Genomic DNA, 15292 nt, shown 5'->3' on the forward strand with positions numbered 1-15292 from the left:
TAGCTGGTCCTCAAAGCACTGCTTTACGTTTTTGAACAGTGGTGGTTCTTTTATGTTCCCGCTGCCGTTTTAAGTATAAGGAAACAATGTTATGTAGTATCAAAAGTTTGATTTTTATTTTTACTTAACTCGGAGCTTGACTTTTTTTTGTTCTGTGTGTAGATGCAACATTTTTATAATAAAAATTTTTGTATATTATGTGCTTTATTTCAATTATTTGGTAGCACTGGTGTTCCAAGAAGGGAGTTTTTATGTCAATTGACACTGTAGATAAATGTACTCAAAAGATGCTTTTTATATTAAAAGCATTCTTTATTGTCCCCCAAACCAAGGAATATTTAAAAAATGCATTTCATGCTTCTCTATATATACACTTACAAAACCCCAAAATACAGCAACACATAGCAATCTTTAAGCTTAAGGCCTTAATGTCCAGTGTCAGACTGTATGGAGAAAGTAAACATTTAAATAATCATGAACTCTTTACATAAAACTCAAACCTATACTAAGGAAGGCTGGGAAGGGGAACTGGTCACGTGGTATTGCTCTTCACATGAAGTGGCTGTGGGCTTCTGATCATGAAGAACTGTCTCTTCCCTGCTTCCTGCAGTTACCCTCATAATTGTTTTAGACCCCTGATCAGAACCCCAAAATTTGACCTGTATATGTGTCCAGTTACAGCTGCTGTTGCCTCCAAAAGGGGACAGGGTCTTGTGCTCCATGTGTCCTGCTCTTCTACACAGCAGCCAGAATGTTCATCTCCCACTTCTGTGTGCTCTTGTTCTTGTCGCACGGAGAGATGAACACCTTGTGCAGGACGTCGGACCGATCCAGACACTTGCCGGTTGGAAGGTGCGCGAACCGGTAGAGCTCCTGTCCGAGATTGAAAACTGCATTAATTAATGACTTCAGCAGGCAACATGCTACTATACAGTAATGCTACTGTATGGTACTATATAGTACCGATGCATGGGCGAGTGACCCCATTGTAAGTAGTGTGTATCTAACAGTGTAAGTTACCTCAGTGAATAAGGTGTGTGGGCTGATAACACTACACAGAGTTCACTGGAAGTCACTTTGGAGAAAAGCATCCGGTAAGTAAATAAACGTAAATGTAACAGTTGAGTGCTACTCCACTGTGGATGTTGAAAGGTTACTCACTTCTCCTCATACACTCTCAGAACTGAAGATGTCACAACAACCGATGAAATAAAACTGCATTTTCAACAGGTCAGAAGACCATACCATCCCAGAATGCTTAGCCCGTAGCCCTCCTTGGCCTTGTATATATTGTCAATGTGACCTGTACCTATTATCGGTTTTGATAGGGAAAAGCATGACAGATGACCTTAAAGTATTTCCATTCCATCATCTCGTTCTGCTTGCAGTGCGTTACGAAGATGGACGAGCTGTCGGCCGCTTTGGTCAGACACTGGTCATACTGCATGAGCTGGTTGGCTTCGTTGATCCTGAAAAGCTGAAAGACCGACGATCCACAGTGACCATCGGAATTGAGTCACACGCTTGAATCCTGGAAACTGACCGCTTGGACACGAAAACACAGAAGATCTCCGCAATGGAACGATGAGGAGGTTTCCTTAGGAACGCACCTGGTTTCCTCCCATTCTGTGGCAAGGTCCGGTCTCCACGTTCCCTCCGTTGGTGTGACCCATGCTGTCGATGCAGTGATTGGTTTCATATCCTCGAATCTGCATGAGAAAAATCACGGTTTCGATCACGACTGACACTTTTATGTTAATGTTATTTTGTTCATGAGATCAAAGAAGAGTTTCACATTTTCAGTGACTATATATTTTTTACCATCATTACCATTTGGTCAGCCAGCACTAGACAGGGAACCTTCTAGTTATGACTGCAAATCCTTACACTACTGGGTACAGGCAGGCATGCGGTACGGTATGGTACAGTATGGTACTGTACCTCTCCCCAGACCAGGTTCTTGGCAGGCAGTGGGTAGTGCCATGGTATGTCATAGGCGATCTCCTCCATGAACCACTTAAAGCTCTTGCACCGGTGCTCCTCACGAAACTTCTTGAGTTCGCCGATGTCTCCATAGGCCAGCGTCTGCGTCTCCGGACGGCTCGCGTAGAAGTAATCTTTGTACTCGTCCCACCAGACCTCCACGACGCGCACGTAGTTCTGATGGGGGGTGGGAGACAGGAACTGACTGAGTCTTAGCACTTTTTTTGCTGTGTGAAGCAGAATCTGAAAAACGACGTCCTTCAAAGTGCCTCAATCAGAAGGCGACCTTAATGTCAGCCCCTGTAATACACTTTGATTAACAATGAAAAATGATGTTACACTTGAATCCATATTTGGTGCTGAGCCTGCTGGAAGAAAGGTGTGCAGCTCATCACGAAATGAGTGACGCGAATGTGGGAATTTGAAATGACTGGTTTAACCGGGTAGGAATGCAGGAGAATGGACGTAGAGCATGGACTCCAAGGACGCCGGGGGCACCGACCTTCAGTGTGGGGGACGAGCCCACGTGGGCCGGTGGCGGGTTCCCTTGCCAGCCGTGCAAACGGTAGATGTGTCCGACACGGGAACAGGGTACGAAAAGCAGCTGGCCCCCGCACTGCCAGATCTGTGTGACACAGAAAGGAGGGGGGCGCATGTCGACTGGTGCGTAAGGGGTTAAACAAGCTGTTACGGGCAGAATGGAACCTCGCAGTCCGGCAGTGAGCGTCTGCATAAATATCGGATACTGCACACCTAGTCAGAGACCATCCAAACATCAGGAGCGCATACACACAGAGCCAGTCTTCACAGCCAATCAAGTTCCACATGATCCATACACGCAACCAATCAGAGTCTATAAGAACATCAGCGTCTACATAAAAACAGCCAATCAGTTTACACAAAAACAGTCGATCAGATTCCACACAGTTCATACAAACAGCCAATCAGATTCTACAGCTAGCATTTACTGTTTCACACATGGAGAGTCAGAGATTGCCAATACACACACACACACACACACACACACACACACACAGAGCTGCAAAACATTCAAATGATGCGTTTGTTACTCTCAGAGGACAGGGAAGTAAAAGTTCAATTTCTGTACTTAAAGAAAATCATCTAATCAGTCACGCAGTATCATTTTGCAGAATATCATAACTTCACTGCCTTTTCACCAGAGTCATATGGAGGTTTTATACAATTTGTCGTTTCAAAAAATAACTTACTTTTTATAGTTGGGTAATTTTACTGGAGCAACTTAGGCTAAATACCTTGTTCAAGGGTACTACAGCTGGAGGTGGGATTCAAACCTGTGACTTTTGGGTCCAAAGAGAGCAGCTCTAAGCACTATGCTACCAGCTGTCCCTATGCACAGATATACACAACAAATTTTCCTTTTTCAAATGGAATATAAGTTTTTTTACTCACCTGAAATGCAACAAAAGTCTTCTGTTTAATTTACATTACAAAAACAGCCCCCCCGCAGTCAGGCTTATCTTGACTGGGACTGAATGGCGGACGCCGCCCACCTTGTAGGAAATCTCAAAGTTCTCTCCTCCCCAAATCTGCAGGCCGGGGTCGTAGAGGCCGAGCTCGAAGAAGAAGTCTCTCTCTATGGCAAAGAGCCCCCCAGCCATGGCAGGAGATCTACAAGACATGCGGGGCTCAGAACACACCTCCACACACTTTCGGACCCAGGACTGGGGGGTACAGGGAGGACGTGTCCAAAGACGGCGACACACAGTTCAGTTCACACACAGACAGTGCGGGTCAACTCTCAGTGACCTCATGGGATTGAAGAAGATGGTGGTGTCAGGCAGGGGCAGTGGGGACCTCCCCACTCTGCCCTTCCCCGAAACACCAGGCTGCTGACATGACGCAACAAGGACATTCATCACAGGTCTGGAAGTCACACTGCAAAAGTGGACGCGCTCCTACTGGGGTCAGTCGAAATCAGGCCGCCGCCCTTGTGGCTGCTGGCGAATTACCGATATGGCTCTGTTTTGGTTTGGCGCCGCTGCTTCTCCCTGTCTGTGAGGGGGATCCGCTTCCACAGCATGCTCCAGTCCCACGCTCCTCGGGCAAAGCCGTCCGAGTCGCCCCCACCCTGCGGTTCGATGGTGTACGTCCGACCGTTGATGGAGTCAATGAGCGGCACTGTACACACCGTTCTGGTGTCGTTAGTGTGTGGGGGCAGGAAGTTGATGGGCGATCCATGTGTCATGTACACACACACACACACACACACACACACACACACACACACAGATAGAACACCAAAAAACGTACGTGACAAACAAACAGGAAAAAAACAGAAAGGAAGAAACAAAGAGTGTCTTAGTGGGGCCCTACAAGGGGGGTATTAGACATTTACCGATAGGGTTCAGTCCTATGCGCCCTCTTAGCCTTCTCCTGGTCGTTTAAAGGCACTCTCTTCCACAACATACTCCAGTCCCAGGCACCTCGGGCAAAGCCGTCCTCATCGCCCCCCTGTTGCGGCTCTATGGTATACACATTGCCGTCTATGTAATCTATCAAAGGAACTGTGCACACGGTTCTGCAACATTGGACAAACACAGAAGAGCACCGTTCTTTAGCGCGCGTCACATCAACTGTTCTCCAAACAGAAATCATCACTTCCCTTGTCATTACTGTCCCTTCTACACACTTTTTGATCTCAGGAGAGGTTCATGGCAAAAAAGTATCAGTCTCGTTGCCTCTGGATTAGAGGGGGGAACCTTAACCGCTTTTCCATACAATGGTATCAACATCACAAACTGTAGTTCGATTTGCCCGTGGAGAGCATACTCCACATTTGCAGCTTGCGCTTTACCTGTCCTTGGATATGGGAGCCACCAGGGGGGCGTACCAATTCGGTCCGACCTCGCAGTGGGCGTCCAGGTAGATCAGTACCTGTGGAGCACATGTCAGACAGCTCAGTATTCCAGCGACCGAGACCATCACCTTCACACACACACACACACACACACACACACACACACACAGACCTGGCCCAAGGTGGCTTTGTGGGCCCCGATGCTTCTGGCCTGGATGAGACCCTCTCTCCTCTTGTTGCGGAAGAGCTTCACCAGGCCGTTCCACCTCTTGATGTACTCCTCCAAACGTTCCTTCAGGTGCTCTGTGGAGCAGAGATGTCCGACGCGCTGACTCACAACACGCACATGAGCCACGCTTCCGCACACCTACAAGCACACGCTACCTTTATTACTGAAGTCATCGATCATGACGATTTCGGCCAGGTACTTCCTGGGTGTCCTCTTGATGACGCTGTGCACCGTCCTCATCAGTGTGGACCAGCCTTCGTTGTGGAATACGATAATGATGCTGGAGGTCAGCAGGTTCTCATCGTAATGCCAATACTTGCACCTAGTAAAGGGGGGGGGGGGGGGGGGGGGGGGTCCATGTTAGTTTTTTCTGACAGAATTTATTTGTCTTGTGGATGGGACAGCAGGTGGCATAATGGTTAGCACTGCTGCTGCCTTTGGACCTAGGTTGTAGGTTTCAATCCCATCTCCTGCTGTAGCATCTGGAATCAAGGTATTTATTCTGAACTGATATGCTAAAAATTACCCAGCTCTGTGAATGGATAAATCAGTGTACGTGTCTGATAAATTAATGAGATGCATAGATCCGGCCAATGAACTGTTTCCCTCATGGCCTCATTACTTTTCTGTTGAAGTGCACAGGTCTTATTATTTAGCAAACAAAGGATATATTTTGCAAACATTACGTCGGGCCCAAGTGTGACGACTTTTAACGCATCAATGGAGCCTCTGCTCTCCCCAGCAGCTCGAACCTGATTCTGCATCTCTCCCCGGCTCTCCGTGAGCCCATCCCGCCGTACCTGACGCAGCAAGGCCTCCCTGCCCCACTCTACCTGCTGGTGCCCAACCCTGTCCCAGCATTTCAGAACCCTCAATTCACACTATCCGGCCTTTCAGGTTCATCTGGTCTAATTTTTTATCATTTCTCTGCATCATCGCTGTCTATGAACCAGGAAGGTGGGTGGTGGTGAACTCCCAAGGCACCAAACCGGTTCTTATAGAGAGCTGTTTGCTCTGTGTTTGGTTAACTGTTAACTGTGTTGTATTTCGCACCCAGGGCTCGAGGATCCAAGGCACATGAGCGATTGATCCTCCGCCCGCTCTCGCCCCTCTTCCACTTTCACGAGCTGATTTATGTTTCATGAAAGCAGTGGCAGAAGCTAAACCGAAAGCTGCGCCGAGCTCGGCCCTCGGACCACCGTGGATCTATATCGCCACCTTCTGATGTGGAGCAGCAGTGCGGCCAAAGTCGTGTCCGTGCCTCTCCGCGGCGCGCCGGCGTGTTGTTAGCTCAAGGCACGCTCCCGTGCCCTCGTGCTCCGCGGCCGGCCAACGTCCTTTCGCCACATCCCCATTCCGTCTCCCATCCACACCCACAACGTCAAACAAAAAAACGAGTTCCGTGGAATTTCCACGCCCGCACTGCCAGCCTGGCGTTCCTCGGGCCTGGAGACGGGCCACGTGGCCAAAGGGCCCGCTTCAAACCGGGGACCTCATGTCAGCGGACAGCACTGTGGAGGACAAAGTGGTCCTGACCGACGATCCCTGAGCGAGCAGGATGTCTGTTACTTAAGAAAGAGATGTAGTTTTCTTATACGATACGCAGACTGACTCAATCCATGGAAATGAGACTTTTTATTCTTGTTGCTGAAAGCTGAAGAGCGGTCGCACGCCAGACACACCTCCCCCCCGCCAGGCTGCTGCTAATTATTAAGGACCAGATCTGTGTGAAATCCTGCATCTATCAAAGGCCTGAGAGCATCTGTCCTGTATCCCTCTGATGGGGGCAGTTCAGTGCAGGGTCCCGCACGCTGCCCCCCCCCCCACACACACAGAGTGTCACCTGGCGCCTTGCTCCAGACACCTGGACGCACTGTGATGTCCAAGCGAGACACAAATGAAGACAGGCACGTTTCCACTGCACAGCACGACTCGGGAATGTCAAGCGATCGACCGTCAAAGACACTGTGACCGCACAGAAGAGCCGCATCCACGCGTGTCTTACAGGCTCTCGGAGCAGGTGCCTTAACTACTTTGCTCCGCGGCTCCTGCAGGCAAAGCCGCCACGCAAGAAGTGAGGAGACACAGTTGCACAATTTCCTGCCGACGGGAACAGCTCTCACAACTGGAACGGCTGGTTTCTCGGCATTTACGCGCAACTGAACCACGCCAAACTGGGCCACGAGCCGAAGCAGTGATTCCGCTTTAGGACAATTTGGTGTTCAGCTGATCTGCATTGTCTGTGTTACTTTGTGACGCACGTCACACAGAGGTGTGTCAAAGCGTGGCCCCTCAGCCGCAGTGCGCCGCAGCGGGATAAGCTAAGCTCCGAAGACAGGAAGGTGTCTCCGGTGGGGAGGACGGGGGACTACAGGGTAGGGACACTCACTCTTGGTGGCGCAGATCGTTAATGCTGCGGTCCAGGGAGATCATGTCGCTCGCCACCATGTTGAAGCCGAACTCCTTGATGCTGGCTTGGACCGCCTCCTTGTACTCGGGCCCCGGGACGAAGGGTTTGGCCCCCTCCCCAGGTCCGTCGGGGACGCCGGGAGGCTCCGGCTCCTTGGCCTCGAAATTTCCCAGCACCCCACGCTTCAGGACGGGGTCCGAGTAGCGGTGCGTGTGCGGTCTGAACGTGACGTACTGCTGCTGTATGGCGTTCTGCTCCTTGGGTGCGCCGCCCAGGGGACCGTTATCCTGGGCCTTGTCCTTGCGCCGGACGGCGTCCAGGTTCACCTCCACGCCTTCCACGCGGGGCCACGGGACGACGGGCTTGAGGCGTCCCTCGGCGCCGTTCTCGACCTTCGGCGGCTCGTCGGCATCCCTGCCTCTCTGCAAAGGACGCGAGCGACGACTTAACAAACGCAGCATGGAATCGCACACAAACGAGCACATAAACGTCCGCGAGTGACTGCGCGCTTATTTACCCATGAAAGAGTAAAGAAAAATGTCTCAGCCAAACTAGCATGTCATTAAAGCCTAATTAAACTACTGCCAACCGCAGCTGCTCTAAACCCACAGCCGTTCTGTTACTGGGAAATTGGATGAATGACACTTTCGTCAGTAATTCAGTATAATTTACATCCAAGCTGCAATTAAATTAAAAACATTTCATTTGGGTTTAAAAGTTCTGATTCAGCTCACAGGAGCAAAAGCAGGTTGGTGTTGCTGTGTACCATCATCAGTTTACGTTCATTCATCTCGCTGATGCTTTTCTCCAAAGTGACTTACAGTTATTTACCTATTTGCACACCTGGGTAATTATACTGCAGTAGTTTAGGGTAGGTACTTTGCGCTCAAGGCTACTACAGCTGGAGGTGGGAATCAAACCCATGGCCTTTGGACCCAAAGACAGTGACTCTGACCACTCTATCCCCCTCCCACCTGTAGTGACATTACAGCACTGGTCCTCAGGGTGAACAAATATCTGTAATATATTTGTGAAAAGAGCCACACATTGTCAAGTGGGGGTTCTTTCCAACTGGCAGAATGTGTGAGTGACAGGTTTACAAATAAAACACATTTAATGTCCCCATGTGTTTCTTGTGCTCTTGGGTCTAAATGATCCACACAATGAAAAGGAGTTCATCGGAGCAGCTGACAGCTCAGGGCGGAAACAAGCCAAGGGGGGCAAAATTTACTGCGTTTTTCTCTGCTTTACATCCCTGCAGTTCAGCAGAACCATCAGGTGTTCGCACCGCCTCAGCTCCTCAACCCATCACATCAACTTTCGTTCGCAGCTTTTTTCCCGCGACTGGTACACATTTGGCGTCTTACTGGCCCGTCCGTCTCCTTGACGACCAGCGGGCATCTGATCGGGGCCACTTCGTCTTTAGTACCGGAGCTGGGGAGGCGTCGCGCCTCGAACAGCGTCACGCGAGTCGGACAGGACAGGACAGGGTACGTACCACCTGAGCGAAGGGTCTTTCCTCGTTCGGGGACGGGGACAGGGAGGACCAGATCACCACGAGGCCCAGGAAGGTGCCGATGACCAGCAGGCTGCGCAGGATGAAGCCCACCTTGAGGCGCATTGTGCGCGGTGTTCCCCAGGGGACCGTTCAGGGACCCGTCCCGTTCCGTTCGTTCCGTTCCAATGATCCGCTGTAGCGCCCGTCCGAACCCGTCCCCAACCTTTCCCCAACCCGTCCGTCCGTGCGCAGCGCCTCGAACCCCTCTCCTTCCTCCGGAGCGCTCCGGTGCGATGGCAGCTGGAGGTCGAGGTGAAGATGGGGGTGTGGATGTGGACGGAGGTGGAGAAGAACTCGCAGGACGTGTCTCGCCGCTCCTTCATTCACAGGCTGCGATGACGCCTCTAAATTGCGCAAGAGCCGCAAAACCCCGAGTCGCCGCCGACTCTTTTACCACGTTTTACACCGTCAAACGTGGAACTGCCTCACAGCTGGTAAGCCGGCTAAAGGTTCCTTCAAAAGTACCGGGTTGCGCCCTTCCGAGTCGCTGCGAAACGGTGTAAAACGCGGTTTTCTGATCGAGGTAAAAGGGGGGTGGAGGGGGGGGGATGGAGTGTGAAAGTACGGTACAGAGCAGCGCCGGTCCACGTGTTTCAGCGCCGCTCATCCACCCGTCACCCTGCTGATGACGGCCAGTTTACCGCCTGCTCTTCTGGTACATTCGATTGATACCCGCTCGGATACATCAGAATCGGGACGTTTTCATGTTTTTTTTTAACATGATCTGAGAGAAAAGGGAATTTAATCGCCGGACGCAACTTTTCTCCAAAGTGACCCACAGTGTTCGCTGTACCCTCATCTACTACAGTCACACAGCAGGGTAACTTTTACTGTATCAGTTCAGGGAAAGTACCTTGATCTAGGGTACTGCAGCAGGGGGTGGGATTCAAACCCAGGTCCCTCAAACGCGACGTGGTGGCGCTAACCGCTACGCCACCTGCTGCTCTGTGTTAAACATGAAATTAAAAACCAAACCAGAATTCAGTGAAAGCCCCGCCCCTTCTTTTTATCTCTTTCAGTTTCCACAACAGGTGTTTTGTGTGTGTGTGTGTGTGTGTGTGTGTGTGTGTGTGTGTGTGTGTGTGTGTATACCATGGTATGGCCGTGCTAGAGACCAGAACTGTGGACAAAGTTAAAGGATCCTGCATCTTAAAGCTTTGTTGACTTTCCAGGTGTGTCTTGGGCGTTAGTTAACGCGGCCCTTGTTGAATCTCGGCATGGGCAGCTGGCCCTCAAAACCACACTTGTCAAGCTGTCCACATTGTCCCGCCATGAGACGCATGGACCTCGGCCGCTGCCCGGCTCCCACACGCCCTCATGGGCGCAGTGACCCAAGAAGGACCTGGGTGAGGAGGGACCACCGTGAGCAAACAGCACCCACGACAGCACAGCTGATACCGCGCACATGGTCCACACTGAGAATAATCACATCGAGTAATTGTTTAACACCTTATAATACTCATACTTAAAAACTAGATCCTGTCTCATTTGCATTTTTTTACATGAGGGACAGTGTCACTGTTACTGAGACATGCAGAAAGGTTCACTGTGAGTGTTATTCCAATGATGCGATGGACTGGTGTCCCGTCCAGGGTGCACCCCTCCCCCCAGGCTTCCTGGGTAGGCTCCGAACCCCCGCAACCCTAAACAGAGCCAGCAGTCCAAGGAAAGGACCCGAAACTTTGTTAATGCTTCCATCTAGTGTTGATATGTCACAATTACGAGAGGAACGTTGAAATGGAATTTAGGATCAATACTTCATATCCATATATCCATAGTGAAACCGCTGACAGACGAGCAGAAAAAAGTTAACTTAAAATCTGCTGTAACGTTATTTGTGACTCCACGTCTCCAAGGAGACACCTTTGGTGTTTAGACATGGGTAACATTTTGGTTCATGTGTCAGAGCAGTCGGAGACCCGCACTGTGGATGTTGATCCATATCGTGAGTGTTAAAATCAGTCTAGGCTATGATTAGGTGATGTTTGTTTGATATTTTCCCACATTTTTGGGGAAAAAACCTTCAGTGAAGTCGCTCTATTTTGCACCCCTGCAGTACACAAACCCGACCGAGAGGGGGCGTGAAGCCGCGCGGATTCTGCGGTTCTAAAGGAGCGAAATATTTATTCATCAGTTCCTTCCGACAGTAAATGATGGAGCTCCGAGTGCAAAGATTTCTTTCTGAGCCTCGAAAGAAAGTTGGTTCGACTCCCGTAGGCATGCTGAAATAAACCACGGCTCCCCGTGTATTACAGTACGTTTAATTCATGTGACATTTTTTTTTTTTGCTTAAGAAAAAATAAAATTATAAAACATTGTTCATTCTGTGTAAATTTATGTGTAAATTAAGAAATAAATGTTTCCTTCCCATTTTCAGCCAACCCTTTTACTGAACCTCACAATGAATGTTGTCCTACAAGTAATTTCTTAAAAAGGACTAAAATTAAAATAATTTAAATAAATAAATGTACAAGTAAATAGATAAATAAATGGCAATATAAAAGTGCAGCTGGGGGGCTCAGAGGCAAGTCGCTGAAGAGTAGAATAAATCACAAGGGCTCTAAGTTAGCTACGCTCCTGCTGTATTCCTTCACCCGTGGCAGCTCACGTCCTCTCCAGAGGACAGTCGAAGGGTCGGATCCCGCACTCTGACCCGCCGGCAACCCAGAAGAAAGCGCTCGAGTTGCTGCTCGGTTCCCCTTGACCAGCAAGGCATGTCGATCCAGTCGTGCGGCGTGCATCGCCCCGTTTGCCGGCCTTCGCTCGAGCCTCTCCGGCTCGGTTCCCTCCGCGTTGCTGGGAGTCCGAGGAAAGGGCCCAGGGCCCAGGGCTCCGCCGGTGCTCTGCAGCATGGGCCAACCCTAGGAGCTGTTGAACTTGTCCAGGACGGTGGCGTTGACGTGCTGGAAGAGCCAGCGCTGCGTCTCCGACTCAGGGTCACACCTGCTCGTGAAAATCCTCTTATCGCGGGGACTGCAGTCCATGCAGCTGCCGCTCACCAGGTGGTACAGGGACTGATCCTGCAGCCCGGGGAAATGGAAAACACGGTCACTGCAGCGGCAACAACACACTAATCCCCCCGCAGCCTTATCGCACAGCGACTCCCCATGGACCTGGCAGTGTGAAGGGCCTCTGCGAAGCTCCTTGCGCTACGTGGTGTGGGAGGGGCTTTTGGCACTCGAACCGTTGACACAGAATGAAACACAGCATTGTGATGTGGGAGAAGGGGCCACAAAGGAGCTGTAAATATTCGTAATGCCCCAGGACATGTGCGCCTGGTTGCGCTCGCCCCCTCTGGGATACACAGGCATGTGGGACTCCTGTGATTGGCCGAGCCCAAGTCACGGGGCGGCAAAGGCCGTGTTCCTGTCATGTGATTGGCTGCTCCTGTTCCTCAAGGTGGGGTCCTGGGTGCTGCCCCTTACCCTCCTGTAGCTCCAGTACTGGTTGCCCTTCATGCCGTGGCAGTCAAAGAGCGTCACGGCGCTGCTCTGGGAGATGGCGTCGAAGCAGAACTTCCTGGTGTGCAGCGGATCTCCCGGGCGGATGTCCTCTCTCCAGCCGAACGTGAAGATCTGGTGGCCAGAGAGAGCCAAAACGCACCTTGAGCTACCGCTGACCCTGCCGACGTGCTTCGGTTTGAGAGGCCGCGTTTCCCGCGCCGCTGCCGCAGGCCAAGCTGGGTGTCCGGTGCACGTGAGAGAGCAAGACTCTGCAGGTCCGCTGAGTGGCGCCTCCTGGTGGAGTCACACTGAAACGCACTCGAACGCAAAAGGCTGCGGGTCGTGATGCTAAGCGACCGATAGTTATGGGAAAAGCGGTATATCTCCATTCTTGTGCTCTGCGGCTGATTTTAAACGCACCAGATCCCTGGCAAACCAGCAGTTAGTTTAAAACCTGCAAAAATGCGAAATTTGAATAAAGTTGGTCAGTTCTGCCTGTTATAACACACTATAACTACGGCCAATGACGTTTTTGGCCATAAACGCTGCCGCCAAGACAATTAACAATAACATTTTGTGCTGCAAAACAAAGGAACCGCTGGGGCCGTCGTCCGTGACGCAGTATAATCGAGCGTTATACCACAGTCCCAATAACAGGTGCTAATCCACTAGTAAAGTAGTAAAAGTCCAGTGTAGGGAAAATACCGCGAACCGCGAGCCGATGAGGAACCAGAAGGAAGTCAACTGTCGGTTCGGTGCTCTGCGCTCCACTGTTGAACAGTCGTGTGACACGCTGAGTCGCGGTTTTCTACTGTACGTGTTTCTACAAGTTCTCACAGTAAAGTACTGAGGTTACCAGAGAACACTGAACACACACTACTCCATCTATAGACTGACATTACCGCAATGTTCCAGCTAAAGATAAACACACGTAGGCTACCAGCTAAACTCATCAGAGCTCTACTCTTAGCACGCCTCTAAATGCTGAGTACTGGGTAACAGTGAGTACTGAGTACTGCTACTTAGCTCATCTGGCGCTTGCAGTTTGAAGCTGAAGTTGTAACAGTGAAGGAAACACGGTTTAATGCTGAACACATTCTGTCCCCGAGCGAACCGAACGTGGCACTGTTAGCGAATGAGATGGAGCCTCGAAAAAAACGGATTCATAAATACTGATGGAATCGAATGGAATGAAACTTATTTTGTGGAATCGCATGGCGCTCACTGCCCGCGCGGGAGGTCGCGCTCGGAAGCGGAGGTACCTGCTCGTGTGCCCACGTTCTCTCGGCGCCCTCCTTCAGACAGGTGTCCAGCCGCAGCTCGGTCCCCGTGGCGCCGTGTTTGCTGTCGACACAGAGGCCCGACGCACCGTTCCTGATCTGCACACAAACGGGTGGCACACGCGTGGAGACTCGGTCAAACCACGGTCACTGTTCTGTGCTGCTGGAACTCCTCCGATTTTCCTCCTGTCGGTGGCGGATGAGCGCTCGGCCGCCCTCTTGATCTGACCGGCTGCGTTCGAGCCGTTGCCTCCGCTCGGCCGCGGTCACGGCGCTCAATAACGCACGAGGCCTTCGCTCCGAGCGCGGGGTCCGTCAGCGCGAGGCTCGGCAGGAGGGCGCCGATCATGCATTCCGTCCGCGGCGGGCCGGCACACCGGGAGGCCTCGGCTTCGAGCCCGAGGTCAGCACCCGTTCTCGGGGTCGCGACCCCGTGGGGAAACGTTCCCGCCCGCGCGCCGCGGCTCCCCCTCACCGTCTCTCATCCTCCATCAGGCACGGTTACCTCTGGTGCTGAATCCTAATGCTGCGAGACGCCACCAGCTCTAAAATTTAAAACGTGAAATATCCAGGTGACGCCTCAATTAAAGTGCCGTTAATTACGGTCTTGGTTTCGGCACAATTAACCTCGGCCTTCGACTGCAGCTTCTGGCAGGAAACGGCCAATACCTGGCGTGTGCTGCCTTACAAAGCGCTGTTCCTCATCAGTAATTCAACGCCTGCCTCCGAAATAAAACTTGGCTCGTATCGCTGCCGCGCAAAACACCTTCCTGTCGTAGGAGCACGAAGGATACGACGAAAAGAAAACGAGGCGTCGGCGCGTCGCCTTTGTTTTAATTCAGTCCAGATCTTCTGCCCGCGTCTGCCTGAGCAGAACCGCATTTAAAACTGCGCGCATTATGGCCGCAACCGCGCAGGCCCCGCTGCTCTCGCCGCCGCCCATGGCTGAGGACATATCGAGGACAAGCGATGGACATTTTCCCAGGGCTCCCTGACACTGCGAGCTGCTGCTCCGTTGTCGCGTTGCCTGAATTTGCCTCCTTTAAAAGGCCAAAACACAGGGCGCGGTTCTACTTTACATTTTCAGCTTTTCCTTCCTCCAGGAAAGAGGCAACAAAATAAAACTGAGCCGTGTAGGATCCAGACAGGGAGGCGAGCGCAATAAACCAAGTGAGTGTTTGTTCCAGCTCGATGCAGAGCAAACAGGATTCATCTCCGAACCCATGCGCACGCTGACCGCGCTACCAGCATCGTATGATCTGGAGGTACAGAAGACAAATAAGAGTCTCTGCACTGAGCGTTTACTGTTAAGATGCCCCCAGAGAGGGAGACCGCGGAGGGTCAGGGCGGGAACGGAGTCACTCGGCTCCGCTTGGAATGCGAAAGGCCGACCGGGAATAAAAGGGTGAGCGAGACTGCCGGGACGTGCCGAGGCCTTATTTATGTACTTGTACCCGGCGTCCCTGGCGCCGCCCCCCCCGCCGGACCGCTCCTCCGCTGAATGCCCGATGAGGGACTCTTTATTGTCGCATACATCAGGTCCGGTGACA

General features: G+C 51.6%; 2 protein-coding genes across 3 annotated transcripts in view; both read right to left on the minus strand.

The window, feature by feature from the left end:
• Positions 1 to 292: 292 nt before the first annotated feature.
• Positions 293 to 9365, minus strand: galnt7 (UDP-N-acetyl-alpha-D-galactosamine: polypeptide N-acetylgalactosaminyltransferase 7). 2 transcript variants are annotated; one of them, XM_029258944.1, is made up of 12 exons: positions 8960 to 9365; positions 7441 to 7883; positions 5207 to 5373; positions 4995 to 5125; positions 4820 to 4899; positions 4361 to 4543; positions 3516 to 3633; positions 2486 to 2608; positions 1942 to 2160; positions 1611 to 1709; positions 1349 to 1477; positions 293 to 873 (listed from the first exon to the last, which is right to left on the minus strand). In XM_029258944.1, the coding sequence occupies exons 1-12, from the start codon at positions 9080 to 9082 to the stop codon at positions 736 to 738; spliced, it is 1953 nt and encodes a 650-aa protein (XP_029114777.1). In that variant the 5' UTR covers positions 9083 to 9365; the 3' UTR covers positions 293 to 735. The 2 variants fall into 2 exon arrangements, with proteins under 2 accessions (XP_029114777.1, XP_029114776.1); XM_029258943.1 differs by lacking the exon at positions 4361 to 4543 and adding an exon at positions 3975 to 4157 and having other exon boundaries at positions 8960 to 9362.
• A 2164-nt stretch (positions 9366 to 11529) lies between these two features.
• The window catches only part of galntl6 (polypeptide N-acetylgalactosaminyltransferase like 6), a 113645-nt gene continuing 109882 nt past the window's right edge, over positions 11530 to 15292 (minus strand). The window contains exons 11-13 of the mRNA XM_018735934.2: positions 13725 to 13841; positions 12445 to 12594; positions 11530 to 12039 (exon numbers count right to left, since the gene is read on the minus strand). Coding sequence (XP_018591450.2) covers positions 11881 to 12039; positions 12445 to 12594; positions 13725 to 13841 — 426 coding nt within the window. The 3' untranslated portion in view covers positions 11530 to 11880. The remainder of the gene's footprint in view (positions 12040 to 12444; positions 12595 to 13724; positions 13842 to 15292) is intronic.

This window comes from Scleropages formosus, chromosome 16 (assembly GCF_900964775.1).
Source record: "Scleropages formosus chromosome 16, fSclFor1.1, whole genome shotgun sequence".
NCBI classification, from domain to species: Eukaryota; Metazoa; Chordata; class Actinopteri; order Osteoglossiformes; family Osteoglossidae; genus Scleropages; species Scleropages formosus.